Source organism: Schistocerca gregaria, chromosome 4, assembly GCF_023897955.1.
Source record: "Schistocerca gregaria isolate iqSchGreg1 chromosome 4, iqSchGreg1.2, whole genome shotgun sequence".
In the NCBI taxonomy this organism is placed as follows: domain Eukaryota; kingdom Metazoa; phylum Arthropoda; class Insecta; order Orthoptera; family Acrididae; genus Schistocerca; species Schistocerca gregaria.
The window spans coordinates 676,066,216-676,089,526 of record NC_064923.1 but is presented as its reverse complement, the minus strand read 5'-3'; the positions used below and the strand labels follow the sequence as shown (position 1 = coordinate 676,089,526).

The 23,311-nt window shown below is 39.2% G+C and overlaps 1 protein-coding gene across 1 annotated transcript in view; it reads right to left on the bottom strand.

Moving 5' to 3' along the window:
* The window catches only part of LOC126266622 (centrosomal protein of 78 kDa-like), a 234,705-nt gene that overhangs the window by 25,037 nt on the left and 186,357 nt on the right, over nucleotides 1-23,311 (bottom strand). The window contains exons 7-8 of the mRNA XM_049970973.1: nucleotides 14,554-14,714; nucleotides 14,417-14,479 (exon numbers count right to left, since the gene is read on the bottom strand). Of these exons, the coding sequence (XP_049826930.1) occupies nucleotides 14,417-14,479; nucleotides 14,554-14,714 (224 nt within the window). The remainder of the gene's footprint in view (nucleotides 1-14,416; nucleotides 14,480-14,553; nucleotides 14,715-23,311) is intronic.

The following is a 23,311-nucleotide window of genomic DNA, read 5'->3' as shown; positions in this document are numbered from 1 at the left end:
CATAAAATTGTGATCAGGGAAGACTCAAACTGCCGACACTGTCGGTGATGATGGTGGTCCATGGCAGGCCGGCACAGTAGGAGTGGGTGTGTTGCTGGTAAGAACGTCCGTAGCAATGGAGGGTTGCATTGTCCTTGAGGTGTCATCAAAACATGACATGGCTGGCACAGTTGGTACTGTGGGAACAAGCGGTTGCACGATATGTGTAGAGGGCCCATAAACTGGACCATAGGTTACAGGTATTGATTTGAATTTGCCCACTTCAGAAATAATGTGAAAGGCCAGCGCGGCAGACACAGGCGGAGCTGTGGGAGAGCAGCTGAGCAGTCAGAACTGGGGGCCCTGCGAGTGTGTGTGTGTGTGTGTGTGTGTGTGTGTGTGTGTGTGTGTGTGTGTGTGTGTGTGTGTGTGTGTGCGTGTGTGACAGAGGGGGGGGGGGGGCTGATTTGATAACTTAGTTGTGTGACAAAAGTGTGAGTTCTCTGAGCACGTTGAGAACATGCCCCATATGGTCAGACTATAAATTATCACTACGGTGTGCTAAGCGGCCCTTGGAAGGCAAAATGCCGAAAGATGTACTCGAACCCACGAGGTCGAAAGGTCGAGCAACAGGTCTGGGAGTTGAGCAAGGAGAATTTTGCACACAAATATATCCATCGTTAGTCTGCAAATGAGGCAAAACCGGAACAGGTCACAATTGATACTGGCCAGGTGCATTTTGCACAACTGGTGGCATTGCACATGGCATGACAGTAACTGTTGTTGCGGTTCGTTGAGAGTCAAAGTATATGTGCAAAAGTAGATCACTTTGAACATATTATGATCATCGGCACATACACAGTTCACAATATTATCTACTTCACACTTCACATGTTGGCAAGCATAAACCGGTGACACAAAACCTGAGTCCATTGTTAAAGTTAACGGTGTAGCACTCGACCGTTGTAGAACAACAAAATTTGAGGTTAACGTGGTCGGAGATCATGAATCATTAAGCAGTAATGGAGAGCTGGCCGTTGGCGAAAGGATTGAAGGAGCCTCGCGATCGTAGTTGGGCTTCCAAATCTTCGAACAAAGTGTGGGGGAGGTGGTCATGGCGGTGTGTGCATAACTTGTTGATTTACAACACCCAGCGCAGAAGTCGTGGAAGACGTAGAAACTTCGGGATCATCAGTATGGGATCAGGATATGAATAGCAGTATACCAATAAACTGTCCCCATTAATATCTGCACATACATATATTTTGGCAATTATCATACATGTGCACACAGTACAAAAGTATAAGAACAGACTGAGTTAACATGGCGGCTTGGATAAACGACCTGAGTCCCAAAGATTAATGTTGTCTGAGGTCAATATGACCTATCGATGCCACAACTTAATCAACCATCTTAGGTGCATATGTGTACGTGTTTAAAAACCTGAATCCTTAAATGGACAATTTAAATATCACTCCAGAGTCCACATGAACTTGATCTTACAGATTTTTTTGTTTCAATTTGTGCTGACATCAAACTCCTCAAATGAGATAATTCAATAATAGTGACATTCTACACTACACATCACATGGTCAACTTCTGTTGGCTATCAGCTAACAATTTCACATTGTACCCACTTGAAATTTTGTGACAATAGCAGCACAGAAATAATTATCTATGTCAGCAATCATGTAGTTTAACAATATTTAACTCATCAATCTATCCTCATAAACAATCATTTTACATCTCTGTTCAGAACCAATATGAATGATGCAACTAATTTTTCATCTGCAACTGGTCACAAAGCACCCTGATACTTCTACCAGCTGCTATTGTTACCTCACTCAACCTACTGAAAAGTGACAGTCTGACATGGAAGTAAAGAAAAACTACACACTTTTTAGTTTAAATTGAAAACAAATAAAATAAGTGATAACATGTTTTTTCTGCCCTTTTTTTAAATAAACATACATAACAGTATAAAACAATAAAGCATACAGCTTCCCAACCAGATAAAGATTTATCACTAAATTTGCATTTTATGTACACAAGTTTTAACTGGCAGTTTAATCTCTTATATGACACATAATAAAGTATCTCAAAAAGATTGACTTTCAGCATGCACCTGGAATACATTCGTCATATGAAACACAACTCTCCTTTTCTCACTTGACATCCTGAAAACCATGGATCAATGTAAACAGGAAGATTTGGTATTTCTTGACTTCTAAAAAGCATCAGTTCCACACAAAGGTTTATTAATAAAAGTACAGTCCTATGGGACATCAAATACAATTTATGACTGGTAGAGAAGTGTTTACTTCTTATCTTCAATGGAGAGTCATGGAGAGATACAGAAGTACCTTTAAACATGTCAAAGGGAAATGTGTTGGGACCTTGTTGTTCATGCTGTATATTAATGATCTGACAGACAATATTAACAGTCACCTAACTTTTCCAAATAATACAGTTACCTATAATGAAGCAGTCTGAAAAAAGCTACACATACACTCAATTAGATTTTGATAAGGTTTCACAGTGGTGCAAAGATTGGAACTTGTTTTAAGTGTTCAGAAATGTGAAATTGTACATTCTACAAAAATTAAAACTTAGATTATTATTACCATAGTGTCAATGAGTTAGAACTGGAACTAGTTGAGTCATTCAAATAGCTGGATGTAATAAGTGGTAAGGATATGAAATGGAATTATTACATATTCGCTGTGAGTAAAGCAAGTAGCAGACTTTATTTCATTTATAGGATACTATGGAAAATGCCATCAATCTACAAAGGAGATTTCTCTCAAAGTGTATGAGAACCATACCAAAAAGTGCTAACAGGGAATATTGAACATATACAAAAAATGGCACTTTAGTGACATGAGGCTCAACCAATCAGTTACGAACAAACAATTGACTATAAGTGTGTGAAATATTTTTGTATTGTTATCTTTGTGCAGCTGGGAAGCACGCATTTCTATTTTGTACCTAGCTACCACAAAGCATAAAAAAAGTGAATTACAAGTGCATATCCACAACTGTGTGTGCCTATTCAGTTAGTTTGTCTACCTGGCTATACTGACAAAAAACCTACATTGGTAACCTCAAGCAAGAACATGAAGTACGGAGAACCTAAATAAGAGCAACAGCATCAAACAAAAGGATGCAAATCAGAACAGAAACCATTACCACTTGCAGCAGCAGGTACTTTGACAGTACAGCTTCCCACACAACCAGCACCTCCAACACAAAATGGGACAGCACATCATGTTGAACTACCAGACTACAAGACCTGAGCTGTGGTTTCCTCAAGCCGAAAGATTTTCAGCCAACATGTCGTTAACAATGATACAGATCAGTTCTGCTATGTTATTGCTAATCTGAATGAAACTTGGGTTGTTCAGGCAGAGAAAGTCTTGTGCACACAGTTATGCCACTTTAAAAACACGCCTTATCTAATATTTGATACCAACATCTGAAGCAAGGCTATAACGGTTTCTAACAGATGATCAATTGGGGAACAGATTCCTTCCCCCCCCCCCCCCCCCCCCCAAGCAACTATTAAAAAGAGTTTCAGTCATCGGCAAATTTCAATCTGTTGCCATAAAATTGATTACAGACACTGTTGTTAACTATTGTTAAAAAGGCTTCCAACAGATAGACTGATTGTTCTGGCTGCAAATACAGAGCTGTGTCCACAGCAATAACAGATAAGGTGGAAGCCTCTGTAAGTCACATGCAGTTTAATGTTGGCAACACTACAGCTGGAGTTGACTTGGCAGATGACTTCAAACCACACACACTAAGGGCAGAGTCAAACAAAGGCCCCGGGTCAAGCATTCTGAGCAGCACATCAGTGACAACTACAGATCAGCTGACAGAGAGTGTCAAAGGGCTGAGCACACAAATTGCACCGCCACAGAACACTCTAATGACAAAAAGTAAAGCAGAACATATCATACGTTTAACAGCCAACAGGACAACAAATACCAATGAATCTGAGCTGTGTCGTGAGTCAATAGGTCAGGTCATGTCCAGCTCATGAGTGGACATATCTTTAGTCAGATGACGCACACACATAGTTAACTAAGGCTCATGTGAACTCACTCTCTCAAAGCTGAATCAGCAAGAAAGAGGTGGTGGTAACAGGAAGCCAGCAGTTTGGTGTGCCCTGTGGCTAATATGTGTTGCAGGGTCATGTTGGCCCTTTGAGAAGTTCATCACTGCATTGGTTTGTTGGACACACATGGTGTGTTTTGGCTGAATTTGGAGGAAAGCAAGTTGAAGGTTCAGTTTGGCATGACCACTTGGAGCAGGAAGATGACTGTTGTGGCCTAAGGATCATATTCTGCAGTGGGTCTCTACTGCCAGGGGCTACAGACTTGACATCTTGGAGTCGGACACAGTCTCCTGAGAAGTCTCCATTAAAGACATTGAGTGAGCAACTTTTGGAATGCTTCACTTGAATCCTGCTGTCCTGCGGTGTCTTTCCCAGTGCTGTTTGCACATCATGCAATTCCACCTGTGCGCCTCTGGCTGTGTGCTTGCCTCGAGCATGCTTGTTTGCTTATCATGTGATTGTAATCTTTCATTTTGTTTTGGCTAAACTCAATCTTCCATGAGAAAAGTCCTCTATGCGTTTATTGTTGTTTGTTTATTGCCTTCACCTTGATATCTGTACTTCTTAAAGTATTGGGTGCTTTATGAAGTTAATGAGCATGAAGCTACTTATTGCAGTATGTTGTGGAACACACCCGCACCTTTCACTGTTTGATGTGGGCCGCAGGACACTGTGTGAAACATTTTCCTAGGTTCAGCGTGGTGCACATCAGAATGTAAAAAATGAAAGTGGTGTTTTTTATAATCTGACAACTGTACATGATATGAGAACTACCTTCAGACACTTGTTTTAATTCAATGGAGATTTTGTGCTATTGAAATAGAGAAATGTTTAAGCTTTAAGAAAAGCTGGTGTTTTGTGCTCTTCAATATTTATCATGTTCAATATTTATCATCTCCTTAACTATGTGTTGTACAACAATTTAATCTTATTGCTGGCTTTGGTAGTACACAGCAATAATGTGCATAAACTTTCTGGCCAATAGAGTCAATAATGGTGAAGTAATAAATTAAAATATCATGAGTGATATGAAATTTTCAGGAAACCAATATCTGAAATGTAGTAAGCAACAAACTTTTTCCCTTCACACATTTTGTGGGTGCTCAAAGTGCAAAAAGATTTCAGAAAGGTTTGAATTTATTTTTAGTTTGTTGGAAGTCAGTGGGTGCTGTAGTTTTCCCTAGATGAGAGCAGTGTTTTAGGGGTCATTGGTGCAATGCAAGTTCCAGAGCACTAAAAGAAAGGTTTTGGTACTACACAATGAAAAATCCAGGGTGAAATAATAACAGTATTAAAAAAGAATAGATTGCTACTCACCTTATAGTGGACATGTTGAGTTGCAGACAGGCACAACAAAAAGACTGCTAAACAAGTGAGCTTTCAGCCAAAAAGCCTTCTTTTGAATTATACAACACACACACACACACACACACACACACACACACACACACACACACACATTTATGCAAATGCAACTCTCACACATGTGACCACTGTCTCTGGCTGCCAAGGCCAGACTGCCAGTATAATTTACAAGAAAGCTTTTTGGCTGAAAGCTTACTTGTTTCGCCCCCCCCCCCCCCTTTTTTTTTCCTTCAACACATCCACTATTGATGAGCAGCAATCTATGATTTTCATAATATTGTCATTTTACTATTACAGGCATGGTGCAGTGGGTGCAACAGCAGCAGCAGAAACAGCAAAGGTGAAACATGCACCACAGTGACTGATCTAAACACCTCTTAACTTTGACACTCTCATAGAACATGGAAGTTATGGAAGAGGAGAAAGATTGTACATTATTGGGAAGAGCACTCAGGAAGTGCAAAGCAGTGGCACAAATGTTCTTTCATCGTGATGAAGAACGAGTGTGTAAAATATTAGTAACAAAACAGTTGCTCAACACTGTGGAGGAATACTGGTTCCCACTGCCTTATAATACAGATGTATCAGAAATTAATGAACTGCCGAAGGCCAACATGATACCCTTGGTAGGTGTTGGCTACGCTACAAAGCTGAGGGATTCACTGTGAGGAGCAGATTCACTGGTTAGTTCAATAGGCCAAATTTTAATTGTTGTTTGTAGAACTGATCACAATAACAATGAACTGCCTAAAAACAACATGATACCCATGGTAAGTGTCCGCACTTATGCCAAAGCTGAGAGATTCACTGTGAGGAGCAGATTCACTGATTACTTCACCAGGCAAAATTTTGATCATCATTACAATACTGATCATGATAACACAACATATAACTCATTATAACTGTGGTTAAATGCTTAGTACAAATACACACATCAAAAAAGTTTTGAAACACCCGAGTTCCCAGAACTCCTGAAGATAGACATTGACTGTGGAAATTGTATCACAGACACAGTCCCTTCGACTTTTCAGAGATGTCACTAAACCTGACCAAGGAGGTACACAACCATGCATGAGCAGCACCTATTAAACAAAGGGGGCTGACAGCCAATCAGTTCCAGTCATTCCACCAGGAAAGAGGTACACAGCTCGCGTTGTCTGTATTTCAACTATGCCTAAATGGTCAATACCACGGTTTGACTGCATCTGCATTGTTACTTTGTGCAGCCACAGAATGTTGTATTATGACTCAAACTGTGCGCAGTAGGCTGCATGATGCACAACTTCACTTCCATTGTCCATGGAGAGGTCCATCTCTGCAACTAAGACACCATGCAGTGTCGTACAGATGGGCACAACAACATGCCAAATGGACCGCTCAGGATTGGCATCACATTCTCTTCACTGATGAGTGTTACATATGCCTTCAACCAAACAATCATTGGAGACATGTTTGGAGGCAACCCGGTCAGGCTGAACGCCTTAGACACACAGTCTGGCGAGTGCAGCGAGGTGGAGATTCACTGCTGTTTTGGGGTGGCATTATGTGGGGCCGATATACACCGCTAGTGGTCATGGAAGGTGCCATAAAAGCTGTACAATACGTGAATGCCTTCTCTGGCCAATAGTGCAACCATATTGTCAGCATACTGGTGAGGCATTTTCTTCATGGATGACAATTCGTACTCCCATCATGCATATCTTGTGAATGCTTCATTCAGGATAATGACAGCGCTCTACTAGGGTGGCCAGCATGTTCTCCAGACATGAACCTGATCGAACATAACAGGATGGAAAAGGGCTGTTTATGGACAATGTGACCCACCAACCACTCTGAGGGATCTATGCCGAATCACCGCTGAGGAGTGGGACAATCTGGACCAATAGTGCCTTGATGAACTTGTGGATAGTATGCCATGATGAATACAGACACGCATCAACGCAAGAGGACATGCTACTGAGTATTAGAGGTACCGGTGTGTACAGCAATGTCGATCACCACCTCTGAAGGTGGTACAACATGCAATGTGTAGTTATCATGAGTGATAAAAACGGCAAAAATGTTGCTTACGTTGAGCTCTATTCCAATTTTCTGTACAGGTTCCTGAACTCTCGGAACTGAGGTGATGCAAAACTTTTTTTGATGTGTGTATATTTACAAATGTATTACATTGAACATAAGCAAGAATATTTCATCTTAAATGTTTCATTCATTTTTCTTCCAATTTTTCCCTAAATTAATTCCTTTTGCATTTAGTTTTCCAACTCATCCATGCTCCAAAAAATAAGCTGTGTTGATACTAGACAGGTAAGCTGCTCATCCTCTGAAGCAGAGAAGCAGTCAGGTGACATTACTGGTGAATGTTTCAATAATTATACTGGAAGAATTAACTTCTCTGACACTGTCTGTGCACACAAAACAAATTCTGTGGCTGTTGCCTAGAAGTTTGCTGCTGCTCAGTTTGACTTACCCCAATCCTCCATCCAAGTAAATCACTGTGATGAGTAGGACAGACTCCTCCCAAAGCATGCAGGCGTTTCCCACAGGTAGAGCCTGTAGCGGTACTGCATTGCCCATACTCTAGGAAAATGGTCTGGTATGTTGGCATTGTGTGAGTGGGAAGCACAGTCTCACATGTGTTTTATACAGTACTTTGCGGTAAACTCCTGCAGCTAGGAAAACATAGCTTTATTGACAGCCCTTGTGCCTAGCTTTGCTTGCTTGTGCAGGAAGTGTTTATTGACTAATTGCCAGTAGCCATTAGTTGCTGAGTGAACTTCCTGGTGCCAAATTGTCATTATTTCTACTATAACCCATTGTCCAGTTTTGGCTAATTTCAGTCACCCATGAGGAATGACCTTCTGATATATTTACTTATGTTTATTTAATGCCTTCATCTTGATATATGTGTTTGTTAATGTAAATTTTAGTGAGTGGCATTGATGGCCTTGCACCTAGTTTTTGTGTTTCACTACTTGCTTGTGTCAGCCCATGCACTCAGTATTTACTGAGTAATTGCCAGTAGCAGTTACCTGTCCTCATATGGGAAGTGTTCTGTTTGTGACTGTTACTTAGTATACACACTGTTCCCATTGCCTGAAATATCTTGGGACAGATGCTGTAGATTCCTTTACTTAACCTTTGGGGAACTGGAGTTGGAACACTGCAATTACATGATTATGTGTACTACTTCTCTTGTTTTTAAAATTGTATTTTATGTGTTTTTAGAGGCATTGCATACTTATGTATGCTTTTTCTCTTGTTTTTGAAATTGTATTTTATGTGTGTTTTAGAGGCAGCTAATTAGAATTGCTCGGGTGGGCTATCGAGAGGCATCCTGCAACATGGTGACATCAGAGCCAAAGTTGCGATGTTGTTGAAGCATGATGACTTCTGTAGTTTCTCTGGGAATTTAATGCCCAATTATATGTAATTTACTAATTCTGAAGTCTAAATTCAAGTTATTTGTTATTAATCATTGTGTAAGCTGTTTCACATCTTCCTGAGATTACCTAATTTATTATTCAGCCTTTGCTGCTTCTGAGATTTACTTTTCAGATGAAATTTGACTGGCTGCTCCTGTAATCTTATTGCCTTAATCAAAATACTTGTTCTTATTTTAGCCACAAAGGAAATTATCATCTTGAATCTTACATGTCTTGAGTTTTAAGTAAATTCATATTTGGAAGCACATGTTCCTATAATGAATGACATTCAATTCCCACTCACCCACTCCCTTGTCCAAACTCAGTAAGTGCGCAGTGGCAGGCAACAAAATCCTATTGGTGCTGGTACACCAACACTTCAGAGTTAGGGCACAAAAGTGTGTGGCGCCAGTGACTGTTGTCCCACTCATAAATGTTGCCCGTCCTCTCATTTCCCTGCTGTGTCTACCCTTGTACAGTGATAATTGAAACTTTAAATGCCTGCAGCATGCACTTGGACACATAATGCTGGAAGGTTACCACAAATTGCTCATTACTCAAGTTCCCTTTTGCAGAACATCTGCAACAAACCAACATGAGTCACAGGCAAGTCTAACTTCAACAATCACTGATGAAATCTCAAACTTAACTGCAGCACAAGCAAGAGCATCAGGTTTCTTCTCAAGTAAGATATGGCCCACAGATGCTTGACAAAGTTCCCACCCATGCTAGGTGCTGATATGATAAAAATGAGATGCCACAGAGTAAACTTCATGCCAGGTTGTGATGATCTGAGCTTCAAGAGGATTCACCTGGAATTCCAGATGAATTCAGGCTCCCCACACATGTGGTACCAACAACTGCAGAGAAAAGGAAGAACAAAGATTGGGTTTAACATCCTGTTGCCATTTAGGTCATTAGAGACAGAGCACAAACTTGAATTGTGTCAAATATGGGGAAGGAAACTGGTAGCGCCCTTTCAAAGGAACCATCCTGACATTTGCCTTGAGCAATTTAGGGAAATCATGGAAAACTTAAATCTGCATGGCTGGATGTGAGTTTGAATCAACATCATCTGGAATGTGAGTCCAGTGTGCTAACCACGGAACCACCTCGCTCAGTAACTGCAGAGAATAAGTTTTATGAAATCATTCAAAAAATTCAAAAAGGCTTTTTTGTGGTGGACAAGATATCAGAAATCTGTCATTTTGGTTGACACTGGTTCTAACCTCAGTGTGCTAGCAGGACATTGTTTTGAAGCAATTGATGCTGTGAGATTGCAAACGTTAATGGCTGCCAATAACTCAGTTATCAAGACATATGGAAAAAAGGAAATGATATTGGATACCAGTTTGAAAAGACAGTTTCTGTAGAGATTCATTGTCGTGAATATTATTGACCCCGTTTTGGGGCCAGATTTCTTGCACCACTTCCTATTGGTGGTTGACATGCACAGTGGCACACTTCTGCCCATAGCAAAACTGACTGTCATTGCAGTACTATGGCAACATGGACATCATTCTCAATAGATTTCCTTGATGTTATGTCTGTGAAACAAGCAAAGGGCAAGGAGAGTCAGAAAATGATGCACTTCATTTGCATATTGCCTGGGCCTATGGTGGTGGCTAAACCATGATGCCTAATGCCATAAAAGTTCTCTGTGGTTAGAGAGGGTATCAACAGCCATATTCAAGGTGGAGTAATGGCACCTTCAAAGAGCCTGTGGGCATCACCTTTATTCACGGTATGGAAGTGCAACAACACTTGGCACCTATGTGAAGATCACCAAGTACTGAATGCCAGAACAGTATTGGATGGGTCCCCTATGCCTCACATGATGGGTTCAACTGTTCAAACATCCTTGCCTACACAGAGTGGCCATAAACAGGGAGAAATAGTTATTGGGTAAAAGCTAAGTCTAATTTCTAGCATTTGAGTTGTCCTCTAATGACATCATCACTTTGTCAGAAAGGGTAGATAACATTTGTAATGGTCCACTACCAAAAACTTACTAAGACTTGCAGTGTTTCCTTGGATGCTCAGGGATGCCACCTCCAAAAGCTGCAGTACTACGGATGCATGCCACTCATGGAATTATTAAAATGAAAGTATATTGCAGGAAACAGGAAAGTGAGATGGAGTCCAGAGCAGCTGACAGTCTTCAACTCTGCCAAAGACTATACAGCACGGGCAGTGCTACTCACTCATCCAAGTCTTAGCATTCCTACGGCCCTAATGGCGAACACAAGCCAAGCTGCTGTAGGAGCCATTGTGCAACAATTAGTCAACGGGTCATGGCAGCCTGTGACATTTTTTCTCACTCATTAATGATGACAGCAAAAAAAGAGTGCCATTGACCGAAAATTGAGCCAAGAAAACATTTCAGAGACAAAATGGAAGGTAAACACTTCATCGTTTACACAGATCATGCTCCTCTCACATCCATCTTCTCCAAGGATACCACTCATGCATCATTGAGACAGTGCAGGCACACTGAATACATTTCACAGTTCATGAAAGATGTACTTCACATCAGCAAAAAAAGTAATGCGGTGGCCAACTTCCTCTCTTGATGCTGTGCTAGTGTAAAAGTGGTCCCACGGGAGAGCATCACTGAATATCTGTGTTAAGGACTCAGTACTATGTTCAATGCTGGAGCAGGTGCAGTACAGCCCTGTGGTGTCACAAATACATGCACCAAAGCTGAATGGGACCACTTATGGTGTGAAACATCTCACAACATGGTGCAAGTTTCCTTAACACAAAAATTTTGGCAGCCAGTTTTTTAAGCTTTTCATAATTTATCTCACCCTGGTGTACTGGCCACAGTCAAGTTGTTAACAAAACAGATGATCTGGCCAGGAATGAAGAAAGACTGCCAACTATGCAAGAATGGCAGGCATGTGTCTACACCACTCAGCAAAATAGTTACACCTATGTCTCTCACACATGCATGTGGAACTGGTGGGCCAGCTGTCTTGCTCCAATAGTTATTTTTATTTGCTAATCACAGTGGAGCATTTTACATGATGGTCAGAGGATTTTCCAATTACAGATATTGCAGGAATAAAAGATGCCCATGCATTGGTTAAAGGCTAATTTCCTGATTCAGTGTTCCCCAAACAATTTCTGGTGACTAGAAGCAGTTTGAGTCATTACTATGACACAAACTACTATGATTTTGTGGTTGCTTGCACATTGGGACTACCAATTACCAGCCCATAAGCAACAGGATCGTGGTGCAGCTAGCACTGAACATTGAAGATGGCACTCCAGTGCAGAGGTAAGCATTGGTCTATGGATTTACCTCTGGTGCTTCTTCATTTATGGTCTTCACTGAATTACACTCATTACACACTGTAGTCCAGCTGGTCTATAGTGAAAATTTAAGGCTGTCACCTGAATTGATCTCAGAAAAGCCTCAGTTGTTACCACAGAAAGAATAACTTACAGATTTTGGGAAATATCCACAAAATATTATGCCCTGCTCTGCCCTTATACACCTAAACCTGTTTTCATCCACAAAAACTTGAACAAACTTTGCATGTTTGCTTGAGGTATGATACTGTCTGCCTACCATTAAAGCTGACATATATAGGACCATTCAAAGTTGTCCACAGGGGAACAGACACCTTCAAGATCTTGTGCTACAACTAAGAGGAAACAGTATCTATTAATCATCTGAAGCAGGCACACCTTGAAGAGAATTCAATGAAGTAGGACTCTCTGGGCTCTCTGGCTGCACCTTTAGGCTCCTCCTCCCACACAAATACACTACAGCATCCAGTGGCAGTAACACAATCAGGGAGATCAGTCAAACACAGGTTCCCCAATTTCCCTGGAGCTTCAGTGTTCAGAAGGATGGGGGGAAGGGGGGGGGGGTGGAGACTGGTGTAGTGACCTGACTGATCCCTGATCAGTTGTGAACACCCAAGTGACTGAGAGTATGTGAAATATTTTTGTATTGTTGTGTTTGTTCAGTTAAGAAGTATGCTTTCATGCTGAATCCTAGCTAACACAAGGTGTAAAAATAAAGTGAATTAAAAGTGTATATCCACAAATAAGAGCGCCTACTCTATTAATGTTTTGATTGCATGGCTATACCAATAAAACTCCTACAGCACCATGAGTTGTCATAGATTTGTTTGACATACAGAGGAGCATTACTGAGTTTCTGAGAAACCTGGACTGGCAGACACTTGCTGATAGATGGAAACTATCCCAAGACAGTGTCCTTATAAAGTTTTGAGAGCCAGGTTTAAGTGAGGGATCTAGGAATATACCACAGTCCCCATAGGGATGACAAAGAAAGGATTCAACTAATTGTAGCTAGCACAGAGCAGTTAAGGAGTCCATTTTTCACACGGTCCATGTACGAATGATACTGAAAAATGCCCTAGTAACTGATGCTATTGGAAGTAGCCTCTGACATGTATTTCTTAGTAGTTTACAGTGTACAGACATTGATGTAGATACACCTTTACTAACTTTGGCTGGATTTCTGTTGACAACAGACCCCTAAAATTAGGAATTTTACAATGAGAAGGCAATACAATTAATCTATTAATAAGAAACACAGAGCTATTCCATGTATACTGCCCAACATGAAGCAACATTAAAAAAATATCATTGACATCGGTGCCATCTATGTGCCAGGCTGTGAAACCTTCTCACATTCCAGGGTGAACAAAACACCATACAGAGGAAGATAATGAATGTACTGTAAATTAAAGCTGTAGCAAGGGCAGAGTTGGCTAAAACAAAGCCCATGCTGGAAAAATGTATGTCTTCTATGCATTTGGTTCTGATATCCAAGGGTCAAGTAAAGGATTAAGTAACAAGTTCCTTGTTAAACGATGTCCTGTAACAGTTTTAAAGAACCTACAAGTTTCTAAACAGTGCACACTTCATTGCAGAGTAAAATACTCATTCTGAAAACAACTGTCAGGCTGTAGCTATGCCATTGCTTCCAGGAGTGCTAGTCTAGCAAGATATTTGCAGGAGAGCTCCTGTGAAGATGGAAAAGCAGCAGTGAGATACAAACAGAACTAAAGGTATGAGAGTGGGTCATGAGCCATATATGGATAGCTCAGTCAGTAAGAGCATTACTTATAAATGAGAAAGTACTGGGTTTAAGACCCAGTCCAGCACACAGATTTAATCAGCCAGGAAATTTAAAAACACTCCATATGCACCTATTGAGTGAAAGGTTCATTCTGGAAATCTGAAAGTGTTTACATGTACTTGCTTAGGTATAAGAAAATAGGTACAAATATTTCATCTAAACTAATCAGCAGTGGTAACAGTAACATTCTGCTACATGTTTACTAGTAAAATCAAGTGAATATCCAGTAGCAGCTCTACAGGTACGTACAACAAGAGCTGTTCACATTAAGGTCACTTTTGATTAATCAACAGGCATACAGAGCCTTGAAAATGTACACTTATGAAGTGTTCTTCAAAAGTGCACATTTTAATGTAACAAACAATTATCAAGCATATAAATTATATTACTCAGAACACTCACTTATGACTCTTCATTTCATATTGCTCTTTGTCCATCTTCTGTCGATTATAATCTGAACAACTCCTGAAAAAGACATAACCATAAGTTCTAGGAATTTTAAGATTTTGCTCACAAGTTGCTTACACTGAACCCTTTACCTTTTTATTGCTGGAACAGAGCATTTTACTGCACCTCTTTGGGATGAAATTTCATTTTTTTTCGAGCTCTTTGATCCTATAGAAGACCCTGAAGGACTAGATTTTAGTCTCTGGGAAGATGCAGAATTCTCAATAGACTTTGCAAGTGATATCCAACAATACTGAAAACATAAAAGCACATCAAAGTTTATGAGCAAAAGAAAATGACTGGAAATATTATACTTGATAGCATAACATGAGTTTGTGTCACACTGGTATCAACATGAGAACAACAATGGTGTCTTCATATTTTGAAACCTATTTGTCAATATAACCATTACATAATATATTCTGACTCATATATGAACTGTCAATAAGGTTAATGAATCAATGTTCTCTAGACCATTCATTATTAAATAAATAAAAATGAGGAAAAACAACCAGTCATCTGTAACTGACTAATGGGTCATAATTAACAGCTCATAATTAACTAATTATATAATTAACAAGGGAGAGAATTGCTCTAGTACTGTTTTAGGCCAAGGAGAGTGCAACAAAAATTCACGAAGGAGCAGAAGGATAGTTCTCACCTCTCCTTTACAGCAGAGCTGGTATTGAGAAAGGGGAGGGCATCTTAGTTACAGGGAAGAAACTTTTACATTTGGTACAGATAACAACTGCATAGATGAACAGTCACGGCATATTTGACTAGAACATAGGTTTTTTGGTGCCATGGGAAAGATGATTAACATGCAGGAAGATAGCTTACTGGGCTGAGAAAGACAAGTGAAGCAGATTCGGGAAAAGAAACCATTTTGCAGGAAAAACAATAGAGACTGCCCTTGATCATAGGTGCAGCTCATGAGATTACTCAGGTAAAAGGGTTTTAAATGGAATTTACATTTTCAGAAACTGCTGGAAGCCATATTGGACTTCTGGAATGGGATCACAGTGGTTTTGTTAGTAAAGGTATCAGAAAGCTGTCAGATGAATCCAGCAATGCAGACATGCAGTCCATGAACACATTGGTGGAGCCCTTATCTGATTCTTCTCAAGTTGTGTGATTTAGTTTGGGTCAAACTAAATCATGGAACAAGTCACCATAATATAATCCACAGCATCCCAATTAATTTTTAAATCTTAAACAAAAATGTTTAATAATATTATAAATTAACCAGCATTGTTCCTGATAAAGTTATGACTGACTACCTGTCCCATCCTTAACAAACTGTACCTATAATGATGTGAATGCCTGATAAATGAATTAAGTTGTTTTGTGCTTAATCTTTCTGATCATAGCCTGTTCAATATTCGCACCTGAGATGAATTAATAATGAAAGGCTTTGAACTACTTTATGGAACAACTGCACAAGATAAACTAAGTGAAATACAGTGAAGCTTTTCAACTTAAGATTTGAAAAATTGTGGATGAACTAATAATAGTGTGCATACTGATTGCTATTGGTTGTGTCCATCATTATTGGAAAATTAAGACAGGTGAAATCATTGGCACCCGGGAAATGGCAAAGTAAACACAGACAGATCACATAAGACAGCCAGCTATCTTGAGAGTAATGACTGCAGAATGTATGGTGACAAGGTGGACTCAGGCTAACAGTGTGGCAAGAACAGTGGCATGTTTCCTACCAGAAGAACTACAGCATGAGAAGATCACTGGATTTCTCAACAGGCTCTGACGAATAGACAGATGACAACAGCAGAAATCCAGGTAGAGGTCACAGCCTGTGTCACAGCAAACCATTGGGAACAGATTACTGGAAGCTTGGTTGAGATTCCAAGTTACCATGCATTGTTTACTATTGACACGATACCACAGACAACAAGAGCTTGCAAGGTGTAGTGCTTGAGGCAACTGGGACATGAGTGACATTCTGTGGAATTTGACAGTGATTCACATGTCTATTTGTGGCAGTGGAATCGATGCCAACATTCCTGTACACAAATTGGTGAAAGGTCACAGTAAGCAGTTCTTGGGACTCATACCTATCCAACTCCTGGAACCATTGTGTGGGAAGTTATTGGATATGACAACAGGACTGATTCACTAATTGTTGAAAGGAGGCTGAATAACCAGCAGTTTGTCATGAGAATTGTATGCCCTGCTGTCATACCCTTCATGACTATAGGGTACCAAAAGGTATATTACAGGAGGATAAATCAAGTCCTCCAACACTGCAGTTACACCACAAATGCCTTCAGGAATGTAATGATCCTTATATGCTCTGCCCGGTCACTTGATTTGTCATTTGTCGAGCATGTCTGAGATGTAACAGGAAGATTTATACTTTCACATCAGCCTCCACTTAGCCATCTTCATAAAATGACCAATTACATTTTTCGGGCACAGCAAGAAATGCCTCAACATAACATTCAGAGGTTGTTTGTATACATGTCATAATGAATACAAGAGTGAATTTATGCACATGTGAGTCACACATCATATGATAGACAACAGTTTCAAATGGAACCAACATCTAATCATCTAAAGCCCATTAAATGATGAACTTCTATATTTGTTACTGAACTAGTACTTCACTGTGTTACACTTCCATTCCTGTCAGTATACTATGATTAAGGAAGTGTTACTCAAGTGCACATAATTTTTTTCTGTTGAGTGTTAACTGAGTGAATATTGGAATTCATTTTGAATGAGTCTGTATTATTAAATATAAATTCCATGATGGCCTATATGTACAGCGATGGCAGCATTTTGAGGTTGGAATATCGACATTAGGAAAAGGAAAGATTGTTACTCACTGCAAAAATGACCAGGCAATTTTCAGATAGGCACAACAAAAAGACTATCACACATTATAGCTTTTGGCCAAAGCCTTCTACAGCAAAGAAAACACACACATTCACACAAGCAAGCATACCTCATGCATGCATGACTACTACCACCAGCATCTCTGAGTGAGTTGAAATTCATGGATATTCGAATGACTGCCTGCAGGCTGATTCTAACCACCCTTTCATTGGTTATGAATATTCTTTGTCAATGTACAGAGTTGCCACAAAATATAATACCACTGGAGATAATAGAATGAAAGTATCCAAAATAAACAACCTACAAAATTCAGTGACACTGTCACTGGAGATTATTCTTGTAGTGATGGTAGTACCATTTACTTTCTGCATAAGGTTCTAAATGCGAAACACCAAAGAAAGCCCATTCATAAACCTTCACCCCTTCGAATTTAACCTATTTAACTTCACTAATTATTTGAGCACCCTGAGATAATAACAATTTTACTTTTAGAGGAGTCTCATGTCAATAACTGTATGCATTATCTTTTTTTGCAGTTAAGTGGCAATCTGTATTTTGTGAATCATGATCCAACATTAGCCACTACCCTATTTATTAAATAATGTATATGACATAACACATATATTATATGCAAGAATGAATATTTTAGAATCCTTTATCATATTTCGTGTCAGATAATCAATGTATATCATGAAAAAGGACAAAAGTATATAATAACAGAAGCAAAAAATGTTCTGTAAACATACATCAACAAATGAAGTGTTTGTGAGAAAATTAAGCATGCATTACAAGCCACCACTGACTTCATTATGAAGTATCATCCTAGGTAATATAAATGTATTTAAAATGTAAACTTTTTGATTAAGTCTCCATTCAACTATGCTCCAACTTTACCCTTGGTTAGGGAATACGGTACATACATGACGGGACACTGACATATTACGCTGCTAATGTAAGATGACACTTTATATGACAATACAGCCCAAGATACATAGTTCGAGTGCTCCAAGATAAGCTGACTTCAGTCCTCAGATTTTTCTCTCTGAACTCATCTTAAAAGTACTGTACATAGCACTCCAACTAATACGTTTGAACAACTGGATCAGCAAACTGTAGTCTTGTCAGTATTTATGAGATGATCTGGGAGATGTTTTGAAAAGAGGGTAGCATTGAACCCAAATGTAAAGTGGGCACATGGAACACCTGCTTTAACATGTACAACAGTGGAGTAAATTGTAACAAGTAGCATGCTGGAGTAGAATGGAATTTCTTGTTAAAGTAGGCCACGGGTGATATTTGAAACTAATTAGATGGGGACTTCATCAAGAAGTTAACATTTGAATTACATTTGTACTAACTAGGACAATCTTTCATACTGAGGTCAGTGGAGCCATACATTTGCAATCATCTCCCAATGACTTCTTTGTGTACCCATGTTTACTTTGACTGTTTTTGCTGCTGTTATCACATACTTTCACCAGTATCAGTTTTTACTGCTAATTATGATACATCTTGTATATGGCTATTGTACTCTTCTGTCTGAAGACTTGTTTGATATAGCTCTCCACACTACTCTTTCCTGTGTAGCTCTTTTCACCTTTGTCTAACAACTAAAACCCACCTCAATTAGAGCATTTTTACTAAATTCAAGTCTTTATCTCCCTATACAATTTTATCCTGACAGTTCCACTTGCTACCAAATTTTTACACCCAACACTTCCATTCACAAAAAATTAATTATTCTTTTATGACCTAGAATGTGTTCAATGAACCTATATCTTGTTTTGTAAGATTTTTCACCTACATCTACATGACTCTCTGCAATTCACAATTAAGTGCCTGACAGAGGATTCATGGAACCACCTTCAAGCTATTTCTCTGGTGTTCCACTCTCGAACAACATGTGGGAGAAATGAATGCTTAAATGATGATGATTATTTCTCTATATGTGGTTGGGCTCCAACAAAATACTTTCACACTCTGAGGAGGAAGTAAGTGGTTGACATTTCATGATAAGATGCTGCCACAATGAAAAGCGCCTTTGTTTTAATGATAGCCAACCCAATTTGTGTATTACATCTGTGGCACTCTCTCCCCTATTTTGTGATAACACAAAATGAGCTGCCCTTCTTTGAACTATTTTAATGTTCTCTGCCAATCTGATGTGGATTCCACAGCACATGGCAGTACCCTAGATGAGGGCAGACAAGCATAGTGTAAGCAGTCTCTTTATCAGACTTACTGCATTTTCTAAATCGCAGTCTTTGGTTTGCATTCCCCACAACATTATCCATGTGAACATCCCACTTTGACTTATTTGTAACTGTAATCCCTAAATATTTAGTTGAATTTACAGCATTTAGATTTGTGAGATTTATCATGTAACTAAAATTTAGCACTTTCAGTGTTCATTCCATTCTTTTGAGTCAATTGCCACTTTATGCATCATACAGATATCTTATCTAAATCATTTTGCAAGTCATTTTGATCATCTGATGACTTTACAAGATGGTAAATGACAGTATCATCTGTAAACTAACAGGACTGTTCAAATTGCCTCCCAAATCATTTGTGTAGATAAGGAACAGCAGAGAGCCTATAATGCTTCCTTGGGGAAGGCTTGATATTACTTATGTTTTACTCAATGACTTTCCATCAATTGCTATGAACTGTGACCTTTTATGACAGGAAATAGTGAATCCACTCACACAACTGAGATGATACTCCATATGCATGCAATTTGATTAGAAGTTGCTTGTGAGGAATGGTGCCAAAAGCCTTCTGCAAATCTAACAATATGGAATCAATATGACATCCCCTGTTGATAGCAGTCATTACCTAGCGAGAATAACGAACTAGTTGTGTTCACAAGAACAATATTTTCGAAACCCGTGTTGGCTCTTTGTCAATAAATTGTTTTATTCAAGGTACTTATAATGTTCAAACACAGTATGTGTTCCAAAATCCTACTGAAAATTGGCCTTAGTGATATGGCTCTGTAATTTAGCAGATTATTCCTATTTCCTTTTTTTGGTATTGGAGTGACTTGTGCAACTTTTAAGTCTTTAGGTATGGATCTTATGATGAGCGAGTGGTTGTATGATTGCTAAGTATGGAGCTACTGTATCAGCATACTCTGAAAGGAACCTTGTTGTACACAATCTGGATCAGAGGCCTTGCCTTTACTGAGAGATTTAAGCTCTTTTTGCTACTACTTCTAAGTTACTCATGTTCTTCATCTGAATTTTGGAAAATTTACTTCATCTTCATTGGTGAAGGAATTTTGAAAACAGTGTTTAGTAATTCTGCTTTAATGCACTGACATCAATACAAATCACCACTGTTATTGTGCAGTGAAGGTATTGATTGAGTCTTGCTGCTAATGTCCTTTATATTGACCACAATCTCTTTGGGTTTTATGCTGGATTTTTACTCAGAATTTTGCTGTGGAAACTAGTAAAAGTATTTAGTATTGAGGTTTGTGCTAAATTTTGACCTTGTGTAAAACTTTGCAGATCTTGTGGATTTTGCATTCTTTTAAATTTGACAAGACTTTTTTGTTGTTTCTGCAACAGTGATCTGACCTGTTTTGTATATCATTGGGGATCAATAACATCACTCTTTTAATTTATTTGGATTATATATCTCAATAGTGAAGGGAGATGAAAATTTAATAGTCATGGGTGACTGGAATTCGAATGTAGGAAAAGGGAGAGTAGGAAACGTAGTAGGTGGATATGGATTGGGGCTGAGAAATGAAAGAGGAAGCCGCTTGGTAGAATTTTGCACAGAGCACAACTTAATCATAGCTAACACTTGGTTTAAGAATCATGAAAGAAGGTTGTATACATGGAAGAACCATGGAGATACTAAAAGGTATCAGATAGAATATATAATTGTAAGACAGAGATTTAGGAACCAGGTTTTAAATGGTAAAACATTTCCAGAGGCAGATGTAGACTCTGACCACAGTCTATTGGTTATGACCTGTAGATTAAAACTGAAGAAACTGCAAAAAGGTGGGAATTTAAGGAGACGGGACCTGGATAAACTGAAATAACCAGATGTTGTACAGAGTTTCAGGGAGAGCATAAGGGAACAATTGACAGGAATGGGGGAAAGAAATACAGTAGAAGAAGAATGGGTAGCTTTATGGGATGAAGTAGTGAAGGCAGCAGAGGATCAAGTAGGTAAAAAGACGAGGGCTAGTAGATATCCTTGGGTAACAGAAGAAATATTTGAATTTAATTGATGAAAGGAGAAAATATAAAAATGCGATAAATGAAGCAGACAAAAAGGAATACAAAGTCTCAAAAATGAGATCAACAGGAAATGCAAAATGGCTAAGCAGGGATGGATAGAGGACAAATGTAAGGATGTAGAGGCTTATCTTACTAGGGGTAAGATAGATACTGCCTACAGGAAAATTAAAGAGACCTTTGGAGATATGAGACCCACTTGTATGAACATCAAGAGCTCAGATGGAAACCCAGTTCTAAGCAAAGAAGGGAAAGCAGAAAGGTGGAAGGAGTATATAGAGGGTCTATACAAGGGAGATGTACTTGAGGGCAATATTATGGAAATGGAAGAGGATGTAGATGAAGATGAAATGGGAGATACTGTACTGCATAAAGAGTTTGACAGAGCACTGAAAGACCTGAGTCGAAACAAGGCCCCGGGAGTAGACAACATTCCATTAGAACTACTGGCAGCTTTGGGAGAGCCAGTCCTCACAAAACTCTACCACCTGGTGAGCAAAATGTATGAAACAGGCAAAATACCCTCAGACTTCAAGAAGAATATAATAATTCCAATCCCAAAGAATTCAGGTGTTGACAGATGTGAAAATTACCGAACACTCTGTTTAATAAGCCACAGCTGCAAAATACTAACACGAATTCTTTACAGGCGAATGGAAAAACTAGTAGAAGCCGACCTCGGGGAAGATCAGTTTGGATTCCGTAGAAACCAGATGGCAGTTATAAGAGTCGTGGGGCATGAAAGGGAGCAGTGGTTGGGAAGGGAGTAAGACAGGGTTGTAGCCTCTCACCGATGTTATTCAATCTGTATATTGAGCAAGCAGTGAAGGAAACAAAAGAAAAATTCGGAGTAGGTATTAAAAGCCATGGAGAAGAAATAAAAACTTTGAAGTTTCCCCAACGACATTGTAATTCAGTTGAACAGAATGGACAGTGTCTTGAAAGGATGATATAAGATGGACATCAACAAAAGCAAAATGAGGATAATGGAATGTAGTAGAATCAAGTCGGGTAATGCTGAGGGAATTAGATTAGGAAAGGAGACACTTAAAGCAGTAAAGGAGTTTTGCTATTTGGGGAGCAAAATAACTGATGATGGTCGAAATAGAGAGGATATAAAATGTAGACTGGCAATGGCAAGGAAAGCATTTCTGAAGAAGAGAAATTTGTTAACATCGAGTATAGATTTAAGTGTCAGGAAATCTGTTCTGAAAGTATTTGTATGGAGTGTAGCCATGTATGGAAGTGAAACATGGACAATAAATAGTTTGGACAAGAAGAGAATAGAGGCTTTCGAAATGTGGTGCTACAGAAGAATGCTGAAGATTAGATGGGTAGATCACTTAACTAATGAGGAAGTATTGAATAGGATTGGGGAAAAGAGAAGTTTGTGGCACAACTTGACCAGAAGAAAGGATTGGTTGATAGGACATGTTCTGAGGCATCAAGGGATCACCAATTTAGTATTAGTGGGCACCGTGGAGGGTAAAAATCGTAGAGGGAGACCAAGAGATGAATACACCAAGCAGATTCAGAAGGATGTAGGTTGCAGCAGGTACTGGGAGATGAAGAAACTTGCACAGGATAGAGTAGCATGGCGATCTGCATCAAACCAGTCTCAGGACTGAAGACCACAACAACAACAACATATCTCTCAATTGCCATCAATACTATTTCTATGAATTTAAACCACATCTGATCTATGCATACATATCAGATTGGAACCTATTGT